Here is a 25,109-nt window from a genome sequence, read left to right on the forward strand (position 1 = left end):
GGCAAGCAGAAATTCATGGACAGGTTCCAAAGGGCACACACAAGATTCTTTCAGATGCACATCACTCTGCATGTCAAGGGGTATATTAGTTTGGTAGTTTATGAACCATAAACACAGGAAAACTCTGAAAAGTTTGTCTGAATCTTCTGTGGCAGATCTTTCCTCTAGGAGATCTCTCCTTTCTGTGAGCAGTATTGCGGCAATGAGAGTAAAAGAAATGTATCTGGGGGACACGTACCCTTTTTTTACAAACTGGTCCAAGATAAGAACTGACTCTTTCACCACAAGGCCCCAGAAAATCTGACTGAATGGTCAGGAAGAAACTGCATTGGATACAACAGTACCGATTCCAATATTTTTCTGATCCTTGCACTTCTTCCTCTGAGTCTTTGCTTCTCTATTTAGCTTAAAACATCAAAGTGCACATGTACAATACCCATGTCAATAACACATCAGAGCATTAAGGTTTGAGCATTTATGAAGCTATTTATCAAAAGATCCACAGCACCCGAACAAAGCCACAATATTTACAGTTAATGGTGGAGTAATGTGAATAGATTCCACGCTGACAAGCACAGTCTGAAAGCCCAGAGAAGTTCTTTGTCTTAATCATTGGTTCATATACAATCATACATAATAAAACACCTATTCCAGTCTCAACCTGATTTATTGCTTCCCTCTTTCCTCCCACCTCCATAATTACTCATCGAACACTCGCTGTCTTCTATTACCACCTCCGGTAACACCTCAAACACTTCAGCTCTTCCCAAACTTGCTACATTTATTATCTGACTTGGACATTATTATTTTCTATACAGTACTTGTACAGTTTCAGAATATCTGTTCATACAGTTCCTTTTCAGTGGTTCTGAAAGCAAAAATGGAGGAATTAATGAGGCAGAGCTAACAATCAGTCACAGAGATTAGAGAAGATATATATGTACACACACACCCCCTATATACACACACATCTATACACACACATATATATTTCTATATATTCACAGGTATATACCTCAACATCCATGCATGTTTATTTCAACAGTGCATTACAACTAGGATATCAAAGAGGAGGATGTGGAAAGGCTCTAAAATAACTCCACATTGGTCTGGAACCACTCCTGCTTTATCAGCTCTGAGCAGTCAGACTGGTCCTCCAGAGACCACCTCAGAGAATTCCTTCTCCAAATCACTCCTGTCACTTCATTGGATGAAATTGGGAGCAGTAAAGACAGGCTATCTAAAACAAGGACCTAAACTTAATGTGTTTTATATATCTTTCTAAATATAGAACCTGAAGAAACCATAAGCCTTCCAAGTCCAACTGGAGATGACAAAACAGATACTACATTTATCTTTATCTGGATCTTTTCTTTTTAATTAAAGCTCCCCCCCCCCGCCCCGCCCCAACCCCACCCCAGGCCTTTGGAAACTACACAGTTTGACTTCAGAACAGGAGAGAAATCAGTGCCATGAAATGAATACCAGAAACTAGTCTGGAAGAAAAAAAAAAACAAACCTTGAGAAGTCCTCTTTTAAGCAATAAAAATAGCAGTTGATTCCTCACAGTAAAAGGTTAATAAAGTTTAAACCTTTATTATTATTATTATTTCAATAGTTTGGACAGGATTATCTAAAGGAAATTACAGGGTTTTATTTTACCTTACAAGATACAGATTTTGAGAGAAAACATATGTAGCACACCTTGAAAACATGACCCTTTCAGAGTGTCTTAAGTAGGGTATTTAGTTTAAGGAAAAAGAAAACACTGGGTCTTGAGAATAGAATTTCAGAAGTGATTTTATAATAATTTTACTATATTTTTAAGCTTTTTTTCTTATGAGTTCAGCACTTACATTGAGTCCTGCTCTACAAAAGAACACACTATTTAAACTCATATTTCTACTCACTCCTTACTGACTAGTCAATAATCCATTTTAGTAATGGAATACATAAATGACATTAAAGATCCTACAATCACCAGCCATGTGAATCAACTACACTCAGTCCATTGGTATGTCTTTTCTCTCTCTAAGCCAGTGACATACCTGACATCATACAGCTTTCAATCCACTTTCACACATTCAAAAAGCTTCATTTCAACAAATACATCATTAATTTCAACACCACAACCTAAGGCAGACTTTCAAGCACGCTATTTTCAGCTGCTTTCCTAGAAGTCTTCACAAGTATTGAAAATAAGCTTGCAGTTTTTCAATCAGCTAGTATTTCTAAACTATTAGCTCTCCTAAAGATAACTGACAGCTCAGTAACTTTGATATTGATATATTGATCATATAATTTTCATAATGCTGTGGATATACTATCACAATTTTCTACTTTACTTCTTTTTAAATATATAAGCACTGCTACATCTACATCTTCAGGCTCCCAAGTTTGTTGCTATTAATGTCTAAAATTTATCCTCCTTAGTCTGACTGATTGCAGTCCCTTACCAAATCTAGAATCGCAGGTAGGAAAATAATTACTTACCAGTAGTTGTTGTTTTCCCAGATGAATGAGCTGTGCCTACATTTTAACTTCACTGTTGGCACATGACATCAAGAATGTTTTAGCCCGATTCTATCTAATGCTCAGATGTCCCCCATCCCACACCCCATTTACGTGGGAAAAGAGCCTATGGAGGAAGTTGGGGGACCCGATGAGCTACCTGTGCTTTAATCTTCCTTTTCCCTCTTCCTAGGTTTGCAGTTGTAAGCATTACTTATTGGGCACAACCAGACTGGAATAACTTTTTTGATAAGCCTTCCTCTTAGACATTGGTGTGTAAATTGTGAAGACCTAGAGTCATTGAAATTGGTGGAAAGAATAGAAAAACCCTCCTGTTCATCATGAGTTAGATGTGCTCACCAAAAGGTAGATTTTAGATCTGCATCTCCACTATGATTTGAGGAAAGACTAAGCAGGTATCTCACCTTATCATGACCACTGTGCCCAGTAACTAAGCTGAGAAACCAGATGCAGCAGCTTAGATGAAGTTTCTTTCACAGAATTAAGCTTTTAATGGCAATGCCAAGAAAGTCCTTTCCTTTACAGTCTGATCAGGAATATTCAGTATCACTTTTGTGTGCTACAGCTTAGTGAATAGTGAAGCTAAATGTAAGAGATCTCTCAGGGTTAACTTTCTCCCTGAGTACCCATGCTTAAGAGTTCTGTACCTTGCTTCCCAAGTTACCTGGCACTTCCTCCAGCTGCAAGAGCCATCAAAATGATGGAAAGGACAAGCAAAGTGTTGGGTAGGAAATCCTTACTCCTCATGGGAGTTGGTTCATATGATCGTTCCATGGCAGATGCACAACAGAAGGAGAGAACAATTTCCAACAACACTAGCAACCTTGCAATGTAGGATTGACAAGCTCATGCAAGGAAGATTAATTAACAGCCAAAGACCTCAAAGGGGAGGTGGTGGGGTCAGACTGCTTATGGATCTATCATGCACAGAAATGGACCAATTTTTTTCCAGATTTAGGGAAAAAATATTTTCTTTTGCCACCACAATTCCTCCCACTACCACCACTACTAGTGCTGGTACACTGCCTTTCCTGGTGATGGAGACAGAAACAGGGGTAGTAGAGGGGTCAGGCAGCACCTGCACCGTCAGCCAAGATAGGCATGATGACCACAGTGGTACAGCAGAAAAGCACATGTGTCTCTTGAGTGTGTAAGGGCAGGAGTTTCTGAGCCCTGGGGGCATGGTAGTTATTTCCTCAAAGATCAACCAAAAGTTACCACATAACTGTGGTTAATCATCGTGGAAACGATGCTGAAAACAAATTTTATAAACCGACTTTTTTCCCCATCCATAAAATCAAAACAAGAGGACTGAGAAGACAGATAAGAGAAAATTTCCTGCCTGGGGGCTGAAAGAAGCTAAGGAAAGAGGATACAATTTAGTCCAGATACCAAGTCAGTTTTAAATAAAGAAGTAGAGCTGAACCTATCCCAGGCCTTCCACAAAACCAAAGTGTCTCCTGTAGCAGGGGCCTATGTCACACAGCTATGTCAATCTGAAAAGGGCTTGGAAATACTGAACAATTAGTTCTTATCTTTCTCTATACATCATGACTAAGTCTTTCAGCTATTTCTTCTGCAGCACCAGGCAATTCTTCACTGTAATACCGTTTTAAGGGTTTTAATTCATTTTTGTTTTTCCATTCATGCAAAAAATGTTCAAAGGCCTAAGAGGAGGCTGACGCCATTTCAGACTCTCCTTGCTGTCCTTTAAAAACTCTCTCAAAGACTCCAAAGCAAACTTTTGCTCTCCAAGAAGAGCAGAACTTGCATATCGCCCCATTTTGATTGTCTATTTTAGTGTCCCAATGAACAGAATTGACAATTCATTTTTCTGATTTTGCTTTTGAGTGTTTTTCACCCCTTTATTTCTTTACATCCTTTAATAAAAAAGTTATTATGAATCTCTGACAGTACTTCAGGTTTCTGTTTTCCGTTTTTTAGTTTAGTATCCCTGCTCCAAACCAAGTGACTCAGCCACATTGCTTCTGAAGTCTCCAAAGAGCTTTTGTAATTGTCTCTGCTCCCTTTCAGTGAACTCTACTGTCTCATCATGTTGGTCAATTTTCTTCTCTAGTTCTTCTTCAAAATAAGCACTGACACTACTATGTTTCTTAATATATTCCTCTTTTTATCTAATTTGGCCTGCCTACACTTTAATCTAACTGTATGTATTGCTTAATTCCCTGCAGTACTTGAAATTCAGACTGTTATTAAATTGTGGTCAGTACTACTCTGTTAAACAGTCACTTCATTTCACCGTAATACTTAATGCAAAATGAAATATAAAGCACTATCCCATTTAGTTACAAAATGAGCCAGTCCTTCCATTTCTGAATTGCTTTAGTGCAATAGTCAACATTAAATGAAAATCCTACTTAATACTGTTCTCCCTAGTCTAATAAGTAAGCCACCTTCTTCAGCATTTCGAGGAACACTTCATTATTCTTATTCAGAGGTCAGTACATTTTTCCTATAAATCTACTTTTCTTCTAGTTCATCAGTGGCCTGTTGCACTGACTTAACACTTCAACTATTTAAATAATTTTTGTCCATCTTCCATAATTAACATCCGTTTGCCATAATGCACCATGTCTTTATTTTCAGTTATTATGAAAACATTCATTGATATTACTTAATATCACAAGTCAACTTAAATTCACTTTAATCCATTATCTCACCAAGTTGATTATCTTTGTAATAGACAAATCTACTTTAACGATAACAAATACATTTTCATGACCATATGAACCATTGCTGGATTTACTAAATGGACTTAGAGGAGCATCTGCCCTCCTCCCCATATGAGGACCACACAAATAAACTTGCTCATGGCATGCTGGAGCAGCTGTACAATTCCTCCCATTTAAAACAATGCTGCAGCTGGCCCTGACATTAACTATATATTTTTTTATAGAGACTATCCAGTGGTACATTTACCCTACTTCCATTTCCAGAGAGCCAGACTATTTTCACAGCTCCATTTCATCCCTTCACCTTTATTGCAGGGCTTTATACTTCCAGACATCACTATTTTATCTCTCAGTGCCTCTATGAGAGCAGGAGAGCAGCACCTCACTCAGCTGTTAGTTATCTGTGAGTGGAGAAGCCGTGAAGTGCCTTAATCCACCACAGGTGCAGAGATATCTTTACTATCTCTACAACCACTCATCTCCAAGCTGGAAGCACAGAAAGCATAGGTGGAAAAATGTCAGCAGGCTCAACACGAGCCAGCATACATCCAGTTTGTTATTTTAGCTCTGGCACAGAGCTCTTTTCCCTTCCAGCTGATAACAGGCTCTAATACAGGGACATTGAGAAGACATGTAGCTTGATGGTCAGGGTGAGTCCCAAAGGCAACCCTCATTCAGTCAAAGCTTTGTGAGCTGACCTTCCTTCATCAGCCACATCATGCATTAAAGATACCAATACTGAGGTTTTTATTCCTTGAATGAAACCTTTCTACCACCACTGCTTCCAGGGCTGCTCAGGCTGCAGGGAGAGGAATCAAGCAGAAAGGCCAGAAGTCACCAGTGGCTAATGGTGGGACTGTTCTTTTCCCAATCCCTGGACCGTGTAGCCTGTCTGAACAGCGTTGAGAAGCCAACAGAATTTGGAGGCAACTTGCTGCCAGTTGTTCAACAGTGCCCTGAGTCAAGCTAAGCAACTTCCAAGAGTCAGGCTTAGGGCTTTTATAGTGCAGATGGTTGGAGATATAGGAATGAGGACTGTAGGCTTCATACAGTTAGAGGAGAGGTACCCATGACACGATGTCATTTCCTTCCAGTGAAATTTCCAGTTAATGAGTTGAATGTGTGTTTCATCCTTCTCCTCAAAATAAATAAAATACCAAAGGTCCTTGATCATAAGTTCCTACCAACACACATCAGTCTGGCTGCTTCCTTCTTTCAAGAGCATAAATGTATTTAGATGTGCGTCCACGTTCCTTGCAATTGGTGTGGGTCTTCTCATGACACAGAGGGTTTTGAAGCAGCAACAGCTGGGCCACTCGTTTACATTCGAAGTTTATTTACATCAAATGCCTCTTTTTTAATGTTAATAAATGAGTTCAGTGAACCTATTTCGTTGTAAATCAAAGTACAACAGACTGTAGAGTATTAAAAATCACTTTGGCCTAGAAAACAAGCCTTTTGATAATAAACATCAGAGCACTAGATACTGCAGGATGGCCCAACCCAGATAATAAGTTAGGGCCCTAATATCATAAGATTTCCTTTAAAAAGTGCTTTTGGGATCTTTCAGATTAATAAACACAGAATTGGTCTGCTTCACTTCTTGTTTTTTTAAGAGTCTTAATTCAAATCTTGAAGTTTTGCTGGAAAATCCAAGAACTGTAAATTATCTTAAAGAAACAGCATGCAAACAAGACCCCTACTCAGATCTGAAATTTTCACATGTTTGCCTGATTCCAGGAAAGAGAGCTTTAAGAAAAATATAAGCCAGACTAAAACTGAAAATCATCACAGATGCGACAAGGATGTTAGTTTGTATCATAGGAAAGCACCAGCAATACTTTCAGCATGAACTGTGAAGGCACCACAGAGATCAGAAAACGCTGCCTAGTTCTTCTGAAACCATACCCAAATCATAAAAGCCAGTAGTCACATAATGCTGCATTTGCTTATTCACATCTAAATTAATATATAATTTTTTTAAAAAAACCCAAAACTTAAAAAACGGACTATAAAGGAGCTCACCTGGATCACTAAGAAATTCCTCTGAGGTGTTCCATGTCCTACCATCCAAGTACAGCGTGCCATTGGTGGAATTAAACTTGGTGTAGTCCCTGACACACTTGTGTCGCAGGTTGCCCATGAAGAGCTGGAGGCCTATGAGGGCAAAGACACTCAAGCAGAAAACGGTCAGGATCATCACATCAGCAAGTTTCTTAACAGACTGGATAAGTGCCCCTACAATGGTCTTCAGCCCTAGGGAGATAAAAGCCAAAAGTTTATAGACTGAGAGGCTGAAATATGCCTGCGGATAGCTACTTCTCATGATGAAAATCTCCATGGAAGGGAAAATTGGAGGGATTTCTACTACATGTTTGTAACTGGACAGCAGAAATGAGACACAAATGATCACTATGAAAGTTTGGTTTGGCCAACCTTTGTCTGAATAAAAGTCTTGGTATTACTCTTACGCAACAATTGTTTTAAAAATGGAGGGCACAAACTGGGTAGAGGAACAGTGAGATACAAAAATATTCATGGATAAAGAAAACACAGAATGTTTTTTATGTTTTCATGGAGCTGCAGTAAAGGCTATAAAGCCTAAATCCCATTGAATTTTGAGAATGTGAATTAGTTTTAAATCACTTAGGTGATTCTGATAACTTTATCCCTCACATAAACAGATGAAAAGGTGCAGAAAAGTTATTTATTCTCTGATTATTTTACATATTTTAGTGTTAAATCCAGCTCGTTGTCCTCACATAAATAATTCCTTTGCCTTCAATTAATTTGCTTAAGACAACAAGAATTTGGGGATTAGAAATAAGACAAATAATACGGGCAAAAAAATAAACCCAGTGAAAGTATTTGACTAAAACAACCTGAGCTTACAACAATACTTGGGCAAAGTTAATAATTTTATAATATGCTGCCAATGTAGATAAAGCATCTTATTAAAAACACCAAAGCCTTGGATCACACAAATTGGCTTGTCCTGTGTTATTTCATTCTGTAATACTAGCTTCAGTTTATGATTCCTTAAATAAAGATATATTAGTATTTATACTGTTTTCTCAAATATATTGCTTGCTTTTTAAGTGTTTCTGGAGATTAACGCTATTCGAGCTGATTGAATATTACATGAATACAACAAAAAATGCTCTTTTGTTCTAAAGAAGACCCTTTTTCTAAAGTTGTGTGCTGTAGTTGGACATTAATATCAGCAGCACAATGGTAGCAATTCTGTTTTTTCTTTCCTATTTACCTTTATTTAATACTTGATAAGTAATAATAGGTTTCTGATAATTGGTGTCACCAGTGTGGCAGCACTAAAAGAAATTGAGTTAAATGGACAAAAGAAAACGCAAGGAGGAGACAGCAGGAAATGGGCAATACTCAGGAGCACATTGATTTGCTCACTGAATATGATAATACACCTTAAATATCAGTTCCCTGGAATTCCACCCCAAGAGGCTGGCAGCCACAAAGGTAGAGCTAGTGCTGTACAGTTTAAAATAATACGAAAATACACTAGAGGATTCACATAGGAAGGCAAAATGAAGTTTTGGTCTTGCTTAAAATTCTGTGGTTAAAGTAAGTGGAAATCATGGTTTCTCAAAGGAAGATGAGCTGCCAGAATGGCCAACAGGTCCAGCAGTCCCTGTATCCAGCAGTCCAAACTATTCCACTCCTGCATAGGGTATTGTCATCAGGTTAACCTGTGAATGATATTAACGTCCATAAAATGTCCATTTAACCAAAAGGGACTGACCCATCAGATGTGGGTAGCCCTCCTTTTCTCCACCAAATTCTTTGTTTATCTCTTTAAAGCTAGTTTGTGGTGTGGTAAAGAGGGAGAAGTTAGACAGCTCCCTGCTCTACTCAAAAATAATGCAAAAAATATTGCAGTATAAATATTAGCCAAAAGCTGTATTTTCATGCTACCTGTACTCCTCACCAGAAAGAGATTTTACAGATTAGGTCAGCTCTAATCAGGTACCTAGAAAAAGGCCAGGTTTGAACTTGTGCCCATCTGTAGATTTGGCTACCTATTTTGATGCCTAAATAAAAAGCATAGCTCTTCTGATAATCTAGTCTTGGGTGAGCTTCATACCTGAAGTGAAACTAGTTTTAGTTGTAGCACAGTTCTGAAGGACTTCCTGGCGTCTCACCCTTATCCAGGGCTAAGAATATAAGACCTTTATGGCAGCCAGGTCTTAAACAAGCAGTGAGGTGGGGAAAAAGAAATATGATTTGTAAATGCAGTAAAATAATTATTTATCTAATATTCTGAAATATTTCCAATGAATCTCATCATTGGCTGTCCTTTGAATGGACAGATGTTTCTTCACTGAAGCTGGTGAAACTTGGGAATTCTGGATGCAAACCAAGTCTCAAAAAAGGGAAAAAAGCCAAACCATAAATTCTTTTAATTTAGTACCCTTTGTGGAATCACAGAGCACATTTATTTGTTTGTAATACAAATGCAAGCTTGGAGCCTGCACTTGTATTTCTAAGTACACTAATTAATCTTACTCACATGGGCAAGGACAATGGGAGTCCTAACATGAATAAGGATAATATTACGAAATAAGACCTACAAAATCCTATAAATCAGTAAAGACTATCTGTTTTCAAAATCAGGCCCCAATATTGTTAATTTCAAGGTCATTTCATGAAACATGGTTTTCTCAGTTTACTTACAGGGGTTTTAAATAGAAGAGTAATCCTATACTATTAGTTTTACAAGTTCATTCCTTGCAGGTATCAAATAATTTCTTTATGAGAGTGCCTTCTGTTTTACTTCCTTTTTCTTTTTTTTTTTTTCTGTTAGTTTCATTTTGTCTTAATAGTACACAGGATTCGGAACAGTTTAAGCAGAGAATGCTTTAGTAATACAGATGCTGTAATTAAAGACCATTTAAAAATAACTCTGACTCCTGGACCTTTGTTAAACTTTCCAGGAAAACCATCTGAGGAGTGGTATATTTACAATCTAGCTGGTTTTCTTCTCACCCTTTAAAAACAGAATTTTCCCAGAAAATTAAGTCCATCAAGTTATTTGGCACAACTCACTGCTAAACCAAGTGTTTAAATCACCATTCATTTAAACATTCTGGGCCTCATTCATGGAAGGGCTGAGGGGAAATAAGGACACCCAGAACCTCTTGCAGGTGCTCTGCATTTCTCAGAATCAATTCCATGTTTTGTAAAAGCAATGCTGGTTGTATTCAAATTTAGAACACTGTTAAATCTTCTAGATAAATAATCCTCCTTTGAAATAGTGCCAATGAGAGTACTGCAATATAGCTTAATAGAAGATACTATTTATGGAGCATTAAAGGCATTTACTTAATTCTTGCAAGTCAAATATCAAACCAGGCAACATGCACCAAAAACTGAGGATCTGATCCAAAGCTGAGTAAAAGTTATACCCAATAATGACAATGAGTCTATAGATTACTCCGCATGGAGTAGTCGATACAGGTTTTTCCTGAATTACTGAATTCTTTCCACACTTCTGGGCCAAATCCTGCTTGTATGACATGAGCAACACCATGAGATTCAGAATCAGTGGGGTGAGGGCTGTGTAGGCAGCCTGACATCTGCAGAAAGCAAGAAGGATTTGGCCCAAACATTCCTGTTAATGCAGGTAGAAATTAACACATTCAGAGGTTAATAGAATAATCAGCTTTCATATGCAAATCAGAAACCATAGAAAATGCAAGCAACACCAAACAATGAGAAATGGTAAGAGCCCACACCACCATCCATTCGACCTACGAGATGTGAGAAAGTATTAGCATAATTCAGTATGACATCCATACCAGATGTTGGCAATCACCTACAGAACATCAGATGCTTTCATGCACAGTCTGGAAATAAGCAGGGACAAAAAAAGCAAAACCGAAAAGCAGAGAGTGTGACTTGAACCATGATTGTCCTCACCTAACCTACTCCTGAGGACACATGTGTGTCTTGTAAATGTCTGCATGAGTCATGTGCACATGGGGAGAGAAGAGTGCACTCTTGTTGAATGTATTTTGCCGTTGGCCACTGACACGTGAGGCAGCAGAGTTCAGTAGCATGTTGGCAAACCTAAATGGTTATCAGCATTTCTGTAGACCATCTCTGCATGGAAATGTGACTATCAGGCCAGTCTCCAAGGAAAAAGCAAATATTTCACATATTTCTCACCTCTGAGATAGTTATTTCTTGAGTGAAGTGATTTACCCACCAGAAGGATGACATTTATTTCTCTGCAGGCCGCCTTCAATGAGGTTGAAGCAGCAAACAGGGGTCAGTATCCTTCACATGGCCTTAATTCTTGTGCTCCAAGCTCTGTCCTGGCTGTGAGTAAAGTACTGGATAACATTCACAGCACTATTTATAGCCTTTAGACTCATACTAACTTAAACGGGAGCTGGATCAGGCCCCAAAGTGCCTTGGCCCAATTTTCTATGAGGTCACCTTTTGCTGGTATCCTGTCATTCTACGTGAGATGCCTGTGATGTGCACACCTGTTCCAGAAAGAGCGGTGGAGCTTCTCTGGGTACAGACACTTTAGAAAATCCTGGTGATGATGATGATGGCCTGCATTTTGCAGGGTTTTGATGAGGAGGCATAGACGAGTGTACCTCAGGGCTTTACGTTATCTCAATTAGTAGTTATCAAAAAACATTGGTAATAATGCAGATAAACTATGATTCGAGACTCTCTGAGGTTATGGGAAGGGTTCCTGTTGAGCACACTGGGATTTGGATACACTGGGAGACAAATGAGTGACTTTGGTGGGTTGTTCTGCTGCTGACCATGGTTCCTACCTAGACTGAAAGCTAATTAATCCAGTTTCCATGGTGATGTGCAAGATGCTAATTAATAAATAAAATCACTGAAACTTAAAGGTTTTTACTCCCACAGAGAAAATTATATGTATTTCTAAGCACCTGAACATAAAGGATAGATGAAGATAATTTTTTTTTAAATTTTAATAAGTCTGGATAAACAGATACCCAGCTACCATACAAGGCTTGTCTTTGCTTGATATCATGGGCAACTGCAAAACAGAAAGAAATGGGTGTGTTTAGTGCAGAAAAGGAAAAACTGAGGGTATCCATAAATTTCCTTCAGCTTGTTAAGGGCTGCCACAGAGAGTAAGGAACCAACCTGATGCCCTACATAGGGGTCACAGAATAAAAAATAATAAGCTGAAAATCCACCAAGAGAGAGAGGGGCTGGATGGGGGTCTTGATTCAGAGACAGGACCTGCAGGTGATCCATGGCCCTGGGGAGCAGGAGATCCTGGCACAATGGCAACCAGACCGAGCCCCAGATCTCCAGTGAGCAGGAAGCATGCAGTTTGCTGGTAGATGCTAATATTTGGGTTCCTGAGCCTGTCCTCTCAGGGCAGACTTTCTAATGGTGAAAGTAATGAGGAGCTGGAACAGACTTCTGAGGATGATCATGAGAGGTTCATCTTTGAAGCATTGTTAGAATAACTCAGGCAATGAATATCAGACCAGATCTGAGCTATCCTAAACACAGCCTCAGGCCAGGGGAATGGACTCTGAAAGTTTGGGAGACCTTTTATGAGTCTTATGAGTCTGTGTCCCCTAAATGGCCCTGTGCCTGCTTGCGCACTTAGAGTGAGGCATTAAAGGTAGGTGAGATTTTTAAAAGCACTAATTGTTAGCTTTACTGACTCCCTCTGGAGTCAATAGCGAAACTCATTGATTTCAAGTGAAGCAGAATGTCTTTGAAAACCAGCCTCTAAGTGCTTTGCTGGACAGAAGCCTTACACCACGGAGGGCTCGGCCTGTTACTTTCGGTAAACAATTTCACTGAGCACGCTGAGTCCAAGTACGCTTGTGCAAACATAACCTGATGGAAAATGGTGATCAATTTTATCGAGGGAAAGCTTAGGTATTTGCAAAGGAGAATACACCTCAGTGTTCTCCATCTGCATTGTAAAAGAGGAGGCAGAAATAACTACATTCTCCTCTTTCTAGCAGTTCAACCCAAGAATCTCATGGAAGATATTAGTGTTCATCATCTTTTTATTTTTAAGCTTATTGTGGAAAAATATTTCATCTCAGCATAAGCCTATATTATCATTAAAAACTCAGACTTATCTCCAGATAAACACAGCATCATGACCAGTATTTCTTTTAAAATATACGTCTAACTGAGAAATGAACTGACTCCTCTGAAATTATCTGCTCACTTTAAAAAAAAGGAAAACTGACTTAGCTGTGTTTTACATGCAGCTGTAAAACAGCTTCCTTGGAAATTTGTAGCTCTCCACGACTGTAATTTAAACACAGTCAGGGCACAGGTAATCTTGACAATAAAATCTAAGGCTGGATATTCTATTAGCATATCTTCATGCAGTTATGTCAGCAAATGATTTAGTTACTTACACCTAAAAATGCAGTTACCAAAAAACGAATCAAATAGTCAGTCAGAAAGAAAAAAAACAACAGAGAATTTGAATTATTATGTATTACCCTAATTACTCTAATAAATAATTCTTCTCATCTTTTTTTCTTCTATTTACCAACAAATGGAACAACTCTGGTTTTAATGTCAATGAAGGTCTTTGGTGTATTTTAAAATAAATTTCTGAATCTCAATACTCCTTTTTTCCCCACTATAAGACAGCCAAGATTTATCATTTGCTGTAAAACAAGCTTCTGCTACAACTCTGATAAAGAACAGCAGAAAATTGCTATATATATAGCTCAGCAAAATTGACAGGATCTGCTCTGAAGAGGCTCAAGCTTGAGGCGAGATGGAAAGTGAAAGGTGTCCCCTGGAGATGGCTGTCCCTCCAAGTTAGTCTTCAAATCACTAGCAAAGGAAGCTAGGAAACTTCAGTTTTCGTTCTGATTATCCACTACTATCCCACACAATCTGTAAAACTGCTCAACTTTCTGCTTCCCAAGAAAAAAGAAATCCTTTCTCAATGTAAATCCAATTAAATAAAATGTAACAAAAAACTCTCTGGTAATTGATTATTCTTTTTAAAAACAAAAATTAAGACACAAACTGATTTCAGGAAATACCAGACCTAATAATCTTAAAGTATTCTTTAAAAGCTATATTTTGGCATACACTTTCAATAAAAAGTACCTTGCCCTTTCAATAATTTCAGTGATTTTCATTATTTTAATGTTGGAATTATGGAGTAAGCTCTAGACCGATATATCTGTTTTCTTAACACCTCAGGTCCAGAATTCCCATTTCTAGCTTATACTCTGTGTGAGTGGTGTCCCTAAGAGTCTACCCCACAGAATTTATTTAGATTTACATTATATAAGTGCATAATATGATGGATGGAGAAGCCTTTCTAACCTCTAAAGAGCTGTGCGTGAGAATCTGAGCAGTTCTCTCGATGTTTTGAATATTTTTGACATGTAATTGCCAACATCTGTTCAGGATTATCACCAATAGGATCTACCATGCATGAGTTTTGCTATCTTCTCTACCTTGTCATGCAGGTTGGAGATGTTAAACACTGAGGCTGAATGAGACCTGTCCATAGATAATGCTTGGCAAGAAAGTATTGACATATGGCTAGTCCTCAATGGACTGATCGCTGCATAAATTACTTAAGATTAAATATTATTTAAGAATTATTAGACAATTATTAGATAATTATTAATAACTAGATTAGATAAAGAGCTATGGAAAAAGAGCTTCTTTTTCTACCAGATATGTAATAAAACATTTTTTTTCTGAGGGAAATTATTATAATATCCTTTAAAATGTGACAAAATGTGTGTTGGAGAAATGCTGAATCCACCTAAACCAACAATGAAACATTTTCTGCTCTGTTCAGGGTTTGAAATTTAAGCAGTGTTTCTATCACACGGAAATGGATAAACACCATGACAAATTAGGCTATCTATGCCTGCAGTCTTGAAACCTCAGCTCATAGCACAGATTTAGATTCCTCTATCGTTGCACTCATAAACACAAATAAGCATTTTCAGGTCATTAACCTTCCATCTTTAAAATCAATATCCGAAGGCTTTAAAAGAGTTTCATTGCCGTTTTCATATGGTTCATGAATGAGTACTTTATGTGTGTGATTCATGAGCCACTGCATGCCACTGTTCTTACAGCAGCACTCATTTCAGTGAGGTCTGTAGCTTTGGAATCACTAATTCCTTCTGCCCACAAATACGGTATTGGAAAACATATGAAAAATGTATTCTATTGACAGGTCACATTCCCTACATTCCTCCATTTCCTGATCAGTATCTATGGTTAAGTCATTTGTAATTACTGTGTTTACTACTGGAAATGGCATGTAGGCTTTAATGGCAGCCGGAGTGTTTAACCTGATTTTCACCTGAAATGACTGAGATTGTTTTCAGCGCCCGCAGTACTCTGAACGTTCGTAAGGCTGAGACATTGCCCAGGTCCACAAATTCAGTTATGTATCTGTAACAAGGGAAAGTCACACACAGACAATGACAAAACACCAGCAAAAAAACAACAGTCAAAGGGACAAAGAGAGACAGAGAAAGAATCACTTGTAGCTGAGAGCCAAAACGTAAGGATCAGGGCTTCTTACCTGGGATTACTGAAATAGTTTTTAAAGCTCTCAATACCCTGAAAGTCCGAAGAGGTGAAACACTGCCTACATTCACAAATTCTCCTACATACCTGTAGAATTAAGTCACAGTTATTTGGAATTATACAATAGAGTATGAGACTTGTCTGAATGAAGAATGCATTCATACATAGTGGGAGCGAATGCAGCCGAATGAGAAGTGCATCCACTTCTCAGGCTGCTTTTTGATGCCATTTGTCCTGGATTTTTCATAGTAAACATTATTTGAAATGTTTCTTGAATTATTTAAGTTATCTATTAGGCATCAATTCTTAAAAACTACTGGGTGAACTTTGTTATTGTGCTGTTCAGCAATACATACTTTAAAGATTTTATCATCATGTAGTTTAACAAAATTTTTTTACATTATAAGAAACATTAAGAGTTATTTTGCTGCTCTTTAAAAAAATAAAAGCTTCAAATACCCAAGTAATTTTCACATAATAGCTTCTGCAAAGCACATATAGGACAACACGGGAAAATATCAGTGCAAACGTTTCTCTTGGGTTATTTAGTCTGAGATGCTGTACTCTGTGGTAAAGCAGAAGTTGGTTTCAAGAGATGCTTAAAATTATATTTTGTTTTCTACATCAAATCCATGCCCTTTGGCTGCAGAAAGATGGATTTTGAATGAATGTAATTGCAACTCTACTAAAAACTATTTACAATTAAAACACTAATCCCAGCTCTTCACTGCTGTGCCTATTTTGGTCATCATGGAAACCCATGCCACATCTGAGCAAAATGCTCCCAAGAGGGTCAGTTATGGAATGCGTATGGTTTTATCAGTGTTGTACAAAATAATTTTCTTCAAGTCAGTGTACAGTAAAAGCATAGTCACCACTGTATCTTCTGAACAAAACAGGTCTTGGACCCTTTAATATTGCAATTAAACTTCTTTTAATTTTTATTTACATACTCTACTTCTTTGAGGCATTTGTTTTTACATGTTAAGAAAAAAACTCACCTGGTTATTTTACAAAGTCTGCTTAAATGGGCTTTGTGCAAAGGCCTCTGGGGAGGACAAAGCATCCTCTCCACATCTACTAATCCAGATAATAACCTAGAAGAGCAACATTGCTTTTCCCCTTCATAATCTCATAGGGGAGTCTGAACAAAGATTTACCTGTTCAGTAATTCCTACCCAGATTTACCCAGTGCTTCTCTCCCAAACACTTCTGCAGCATGCAAGGGTGGAAAACATAATTTGAGGAGAAGCATTATCATGGGAATATGGTTTTGCTGACCAAAGATTTGTAAAAATCACACATTATAAATGTGTGAACGAGCATATGCAGCAAATAATACTGCTGCTTGTTCACAATAGTTAATTAAGATTTATTTCAGCCATTTCTTGGATGAAATCGCTGAAGACCAGTTCCTCTGGAGCAAGAAGCAACTGGAATTCCAAACCTAAAATTTACTGTTAGCTGGGAAATTGCTTATTTTCTTTAAGCTTTTGGCAGGGCACTTCCCAACCCAGAGTTACAGCTGCCTGTACAGCTCCCTCTCCCTCACCTGCTAAAGCAAGTACTCATTTATCTGGGAAAGAGTGATCTAAACATGGGCAGTTTCCTAATTTCCCTCTGAGTCCATCCATGACTCCACAAAGGGTCACAAACCATGGCTGTATCTGCTAGTACATGGTGGGAGAAAAGCCCTGGAGACCAGTGGCACTTCTTACTCTCTACCGTACTATTCAAAACTACTCCCTGTGACCTAATCTGTGTTGTTTCTGCCCAAAAGAGGAGGTAAGAAGTTATTCTGCAATAACTATAAAGCAAGCGATGATCATTTCACTGTAACACCCACCACGGAAAGAATCAGATTATCTTATGGTCCTTCTAGATCTCATGGGCCCTCGTCAGGCTTTCCCGTTTTGAACCCTCATTCACCTATGTTTCCAGATAGTATCACTCTAACTACAAGCAAAGACACCATCAGAGTTACCTATGTAATCAGTCTTACTTTAAATTACCTGTAAATTGGATTTATATGAAGGATAAATCCTATCAGAAAAAGTCCATTATCCAACACTCTGTACTATCTGCTGCTTGCCTACTTGGGAAGGAAGTTCAATTGTACATATGAAGATTGTATTGCAGTCACTTTTAGCTCTCTCACTGCTGCCTGTGGACTCAAGGAAAAACTTTTCTATTTCTTTTCTATTCCAGAATCCCACTTCATTTTTTTCTATTCTAAAAATGTTAATATAACATGCCTTAAGGTAAGAAACAATGGATGCTAGTTCTGAAGACCACAGCCATTGCTATAATTGGATGTTGAGAAACTTGATTTTTCAGAGTTGCAGGCCTCCCTGTTTTTAGGGATCTTCTAAGAAATAAATTATCATTTGGAAAGAAAATTAAAATGTAGGTAGGAAAGAAAGCACAAACACTCAAGCCTCTCATTAAACAAGCCTTAAGGAAGTTTTCATGAATCCTTGGACTGAAGCCCTGAGTTGCCATTCAAGCCTAGAAGAATTAGGAAAGCAAAAAGAGGTGTAAGCCCACAACCTCTGGACAATAAATGAGATGCTTCCTGAGGAGTTCTGCAGAGCTGTGGGTGATGCCCCAACCTTTGTTCAAGGAGACCAGGAAGATGATTTGGAGCAGATGCATTGCCAAGGCTCCAAGCTCTGGCTTGTGTCCTTTACTCAGCTCCTTTCTGCCTCACTGTCAAAAACCTCCTTCCTTTTAGAATAGAGGGAACCCATGCATAGAAGCTTTCCACGTTGTGCTGAATTCAGAGATGTGCACGTATACTCATGTCCTAACTCACAAACAGATGCTTTTACCACCTATTTGATGGACAGAAGAGCAGGCTGGTGGCACTTTGTGTTGTTCTGTCCTGCCTCTAAATGTTGCAGGAGAATTGCACTTGAGGAAAAATGTGGTTGAGAAAAACACCTAATGTGTGCTGATCTCCAAAAGCTCCTCCCCATCTGCATTGCTTTTTTTTTTTCTTAAAGCTTATCAAGATGGCCAGATGTCGGTTCAGCCAAGTCTATAGGAATGCAGTAACAGATACTAGGATCTAGCCTAGGGCTGGCTTTGATCCAGAGCCTACTAAAATACATGGGAGTCTTCCCAATGAAGTTCACATAGGTTTTACACTTCTTCATGCTGTTCTTCTGCTACATGCTGCCAAGAATCACAGAATCATAGAATACCTCAAGTTGGAAGGGCCCCATCAAGTCCAACTCTCTGCCCCTCACAGGACTATCTAAAACCAAATAATATGACAAGACCATCTTCCAGACTCTTCTTGAATATTGTTCCTGTTCGCTGCACCCTACCAGAGCTTTGCTACCAACTTCAGCGGCCCACGCTGGTGTTTGAACTGAGTTTGGTTCAATATTTTTTACTAATTTTGGTTCCATTCAAATGTCACAGGCCCAGGATCTCAACTCTAAAGTTGGTGCTTGCATCTCACCTAAGGGTGTGAATTATGAGGTTTAAAGAAGACAGCAAGAACTAAACTAAAACCAGAACGTAATATAGATATCATTAAGCAGAAAATACAGGTAGGTCAGATGAAATCCTTCTACAATTAGGAAATGGTGCCTTTCAGGGCATCTCTATTAGCTTCTACTTCAAGATGACCCATGCTTTCAGTGTGCTTTTCTCTCTTCTTTGGCTTTGAAGAAAATCTGGATTTCTAGCTCAGTTGGAGTTACTGACAGTGTCAGACATCTGCCTTTGGCCAGAGCTTGGGCTGACCCTGTGTCTGCTGCGAGTGTTGGCTGACTGCTCCCCTACCCCGTGTATTTTTAGCCGTCTAGATGCCACAAATCCATGACCTCCTTTAAAACACCAGAACCCCAAATGTCCTGAGTGAACTCTAATAATCTAGGTGGAAGTATGCAGCTGAAGGGGAGTATCACGTTGGGGGTAAAATTTCTATTCCTAAGATCTATAACAAGTTTCAGAGGCCTTTAAATTAATTCTCTACTGTGGTAAAACAATATTTTTTTATCAGAGTGAAGTGTAGAACGTGAAAACAGCTTGGATAGTGTTAAGGATAGATAGTGTATGAATACACTTATACACTTATACCACTTTCTATTCAGGGGTCTGAAGTTTCATAAAACTACATTAGATAGGCAAGTATTATTACAGGTATTTTACAAGCTGCTCTGTGGAGCACAGAAAGGGTAAATAATTTCTCCACAATAGTTTAGCAAATTGAGGGAACAGAACCAAGAATTCTTCTGACTTCTACCTCAGAAACCACTCAGGAAAAACAACTCCATCCTAACACACTTCAGCATTTTCTAATTTTCAGTATGATTTGAGTGAAAAAAAATAAAAGAACAGCCAGAATTTTTTTTTAAAGTTCTACTGTGTATTGCTGTCTTGAAAAATATAAAGGAGTGCTACTTACGCCATAACAATAACACTGAAATCCAGCCAGTTCCATGGATCTCGAAGGAAGGTGAATTCTGTCATGCAAAATCCTCTCGCCAGTATTTTAATCAATGACTCAAAAGTGTAAATGCCAGTGAAAGTGTACCTGGGGAACAAAGTGGCCAAGATAAGCAAAAAGCATTAGCAAGCAGCAGACAACAGGAATGGCAGAGGAACACTTAACCCAACCCTACTCATATGAGACGCTCCTGGCCTTTTCATTGGGGTTACTCATGTGACTCATGGCTGCAGCTTCATAGGTGGATGAGAGAACATGTAAGAAATGGAAAAGCCCTCATGAAAGCCTTTTGATGAAGATAATTTTCACTGCAGAGAGTACCTTGATGAATCCTCACTCATTAAGTCAAGCTTGAGTACTATGCTGCTAAGCTGTGCTGTGGGACTTGTGAAGCTCTGCCTGCAGTCGCCAGTGAAAGAGGAATGGATTATGTCACATTCCTTGTTGCTTCTCTGATTCGAAGGAGGATTATATTAGTTTTATTAGTTAAAAAGTATATTCTTCCTGCAACTTCCCTTGTGTTTCATTATCCATGGTAAATCACACCAGCCCTCAAAATTAAGCAACACAATGCCCTCACTGAAAAAGAGAACTCCCACTCAGATACTATACGTAGTAATTTTGACCTGCTTGACAGTAGAAGAGACGTAAGGGTGGTTTTTTTTTCCTTTAGTAAGTTTAATTATTTATTACCAACAGTCTCCTGTCTGTGATGATCTTGGGTGGAACATACATCTTACCTTTGCAATAAGGGTGTTATTTGTAATAAAATTTAGCAAATTCTCTGTGGAGAATAATAATGTATCTGACTTACAACATTCAGATCTGTATTCACCCAGGGCTCTACCTATCATCAGAGACATACTTCAGGGCATACAATACTTCTTTTTTACTGTTTCTACCCAAGACAAGCCCAATGAGACTGGGTATTCTAGGTTGTATCTTAATAAAAATAAATGTTTAGTAGCCACCACTGGTGCACCCTACCCTTTTTCTCCAAATGAAGACACAGATGATGCCAAAGCCTAATTTAAAAAAACAAAGAAAGAAAGAAAGAAAGAAAGAAACACCTAAAATGCCATAAAACACAGATCTTGTAAGTCATGATGTTAGGGTTTTCACTGGAAATGCTAGCTTGAGTTTTCTGTTCAGTCCCTAAACATCAGTAGCTATAATGGTGCCATCACACACACAAAATTATAACAATTGGGATTCTTGTTCGGTAAAAAAAAAATAAGCAATTAAAGTTGGTAATATATGGAAGGACATTATTATGCATAAAGAAGAAATGTTTCCTCCTAGCTATATTGCTCTATCTGTAACTGGGCACGCATACAGTTAGTGACAAACCTCACGACCTTCTGCCGTCATCACACAGTAAGGGGGTATTTACACATGTTATAAAAGCTCAGTATGCTTCATCTTCAAATGCAGATGAGCAGGACAGCTTTTGAGCAACTGTGTGTGTTAAATGTTTTTCAAATCTCTTTGACCACACACCTCTGCATTGTCTTGTATCTTACTTTTCAAGGCTCCTATTTAGTTTGGCTCTGATATTTCAAATATAGGTCACCCACGTGACAGTCTCTTTAAGCATGTATATATGCAGAAAACACATGCAAAGAACTAAAAAAATACTTAACAGTACATAAGCTCATTAAAATGATAAAGCACTTGTATTTATTCAGCATGTCAGATGGTTTAATTGATTGTATAATCATCATCTAATTCTAAATGGATCGGGCAAAGTCCTCCAGCAACTGCACAGCTTCTTTAACAACAGAAGTCAGGATTTTAAAAATAATTTTAGTGGGGGTAAGTTGAATTGATTTCTTTTTTCCAAAATTGTAAGGAAAATCTTTTAAAGAAAGATCTAGGACAAACATTTGCACAAGGTTACTCCTGTATTCCCTGTGGGTCTCTGGAACAGCAGAACAAAATGGATTAAATGTATCTGTTCCAAATGCAATAGTAATCAATTTGAATTAAAGTTCATTGGGTTATTTTGCATCTCAAAACTACTTGCCTTTGATTTCATTCTATGCAGTTGAGGAGGAAAATATGAGAGGTATGAGGGGATGCAAGAGAAAGGGAAACATGGGAGGATTAACTCCACGCTGCACGAGTCCTTTTGCATTTCTACATTTCTTGTGTGCCCTGCCTGATGCACTGGTAGCAACATCCACGTTTTCCTGCCTACAGAAGACACGACAAGCACTTTGATATTTTCCTCCAGAATGTTCGAATTCCCAGCTGTAGACCCACTGACCAAATTTTGACTCACATGGGTGATATGTCCATGTTTCAGCTGAAAACATCGTGGCTATGGTACAGTTTTCAATAAGAAAAGGACAACAGCAGGGGAAAAGGAAAGTCACAGACATACTTGAGGGTAGTACACTATACAGTAATACATGAAACATCCTGGGATTAGGATGTTATTGTGATCGGATGAAATATTTGGTTCAGTGCTATCTATAATTAGCAATTTATGGCCTAGAAGATGTGCCCTGCGTGATTTTATAAAACCTAAAATAAGGGCATTTTACTGTCTTTCCTTACAGCCCTGAGTAGACCAACCACCAGGCTATGGAGCAGCAGATGGCTGTGTTTATCATATGTCAGTCAAAAATAAAAAGTGTGTTCTGATTGGTTCAATGAGCCAAAATAATTGTTTAATGCACTGTACGTTGATTAGCTTGTGCATCTGGTATCTGTTTCTAACAGGAATATTTTAAAGCAACTTAAAGAAATTAAATGGGCTTTCTGAAGCCCATTAGTCTCTTTTAAAATTAATTTAAAAAAACACAGCAAAAAAAACCTTGAAGTGATATCTTTACTATTTTTTTTGCTGAAGGTTTGACAAGCAAAAAAGACAGGAATCCTCATAAAAGGGTTCCCAAATAATTTTATGCTTGCTCATAAATTGTTCCTACCAATGACTACAGGGGAACACTCCTCGTGATGCACTCAGTCAAAAAGAAAATTTTGCTTACATTAAGTTTCAGTTTAAGGACAGAACTAAGTATGTCCAGGAACTATTTTCTGAAATAATTCAACTTCAACTCTATTCTAATGTGTCCAACCATTGAATCTCTTGCCTGGGAACTGTGGAAGGTTGGCCAGTTTCACACTGAGTTCTCCTCATATGTGATTTCATTCAGAGGTAGCAGGGCAGGAGCATTTAGCAGTAAATATGAGCTTGGTAAACTAAAAATTGTTAGTTGACTTACTAAGAGAGTTTTCACAGGCAACGAATGCCTGGTAAAATATTTTGTCAGGGTAGATACTGTGGTCAGCATTACTGAAATGAAATTAGAGAACAGCAAACAAGATGGAAAGAAGAACATGAAAAACAAAAGAGAAAGAGGATAAGGACAGGGAAGTCGTAAAATAGCAAGAATACTTACTCAACATATTTATTCCATGACGGAGTCTCTGATTGTGCCATGAACACACAATTAGTTAAAATAGTGCACATTATGAACATACTGAACAACGTAAATAAGAGAATTAAGGAAAACAATGTGTAAGTTATAAGACTTTGTAATTTTTTGTCATTTCACAAGATGTGGCAGCTCACTCATAATTTGCAAGATGCTTTAAAAGCACTATAGACATTTGTTTGCAAGTTTATAAGAAAACAAGTAATAATAAAAACATAGAAAAAAATGAGGAAATCTTCTGTGCTTGTTCTTCTTTGCCTACATATTTTACACATACTTTATCCAGCAAACAAACATACTGACTCTGCAGTCTTCTGAAAACACAATACCCCAAATTTACAGCTGTGTTGGTCAGATGACAATGTGCATAGGTGCACAACTTTGTATGAAAAGAGGGATTAGTCTCATTTAAGTATCTACAGAAAAACCTGTGTCTGCAAATTCCCATTTTATTTTGCATCCTGAAACATTTCTCAGGCAGTAGGGCAAGTTATAATTCTGGTCTTTCTAATATCTTTTATGGGATTGAGGTCTTGCTTTCAGTATAATGTCTCACCAAGGGCTAATCTGAGTTTCAGAACGCTAATTTTAAGGCTGGGTCTGCAAACCTGGTTGACAGATAGAGTCTCGGTCTGCAAAGCTGACTGCCTCAGCTGAGGCACCAGTTTCCCTAATTGGAGGCTGAAATGAACCTCCCAAGTGTGTCGTCCATGCACTTAGCTGCAAAGCTGAGGCCATAAATATGAGAAGGAGCACCCTAAATCGAATTCCTGATATTGAAAAGACAGTTCACTGAATTGCTCTCCTAAAAGCACATGTCAATTTTTGTGAAAAAATTATAAAATATTATGGGATTCTCCTGCATAAATAATAGGTCTCATGCTATTGGAAAGAAGTTTAACTAATTAGATTAAGTGAAGAGAAGGTAAGGTAAACAGCCTGCAACTCAGTCAGCAGAGTCAATGGGCTGGGACCTTTCTCAGGGAAGAACAGTAGCATCCCAAAGTAAATTTCTTTTGCCTACCTTAGGAAAAAAGAAGGTTGGGGGTTTTGTGGGGTTTTAATTTGTTGTTGTTGTTTTTTATTTCAGCTCTTTGTTGATCCCATTGGTAGTATTTTCTGGCCTGACAATAGCATCCAAAGAATGTAATTTCAAAGGTACATCCTGAAATGTTTGGATTAAAATTGTCCTTTCACAAAGCCAAAGTCTCCACTGAGTATGAAGTGGAACATTTTCCAGTGGGTCACCTAAGAAACTGCAGGGTTAAATCGGTAGCAACCAACCTGCATATTCCCCAGCACCATCACACAAAGCAGTAATTGTACTCAAAGGGACTGCTCATCTCACAGACATTTTATACTTCTGAGGCCAACACCTCCTGCTGAGAG

The 25,109-nt window shown here is 38.2% G+C and overlaps 1 protein-coding gene across 2 annotated transcripts in view; it reads right to left on the minus strand.

Annotated features, from left to right (window-relative positions):
* Positions 1-25,109, minus strand: part of LOC104536963 (sodium channel protein type 5 subunit alpha-like) — a 168,911-nt gene that overhangs the window by 137,673 nt on the left and 6,129 nt on the right. For both annotated transcript variants that reach the window (XM_010179726.1, XM_010179717.1), the window contains exons 3-6: positions 23,685-23,774; positions 20,233-20,361; positions 15,583-15,674; positions 7,251-7,481 (exon numbers count right to left, since the gene is read on the minus strand). In XM_010179726.1, the coding sequence (XP_010178028.1) occupies positions 7,251-7,481; positions 15,583-15,674; positions 20,233-20,361; positions 23,685-23,774 (542 nt within the window). The remainder of the gene's footprint in view (positions 1-7,250; positions 7,482-15,582; positions 15,675-20,232; positions 20,362-23,684; positions 23,775-25,109) is intronic.

The sequence above is a fragment of the Mesitornis unicolor genome, unplaced genomic scaffold (genome assembly GCF_000695765.1).
Source record: "Mesitornis unicolor isolate BGI_N332 unplaced genomic scaffold, ASM69576v1 scaffold570, whole genome shotgun sequence".
NCBI lineage: Eukaryota > Metazoa > Chordata > Aves > Mesitornithiformes > Mesitornithidae > Mesitornis > Mesitornis unicolor.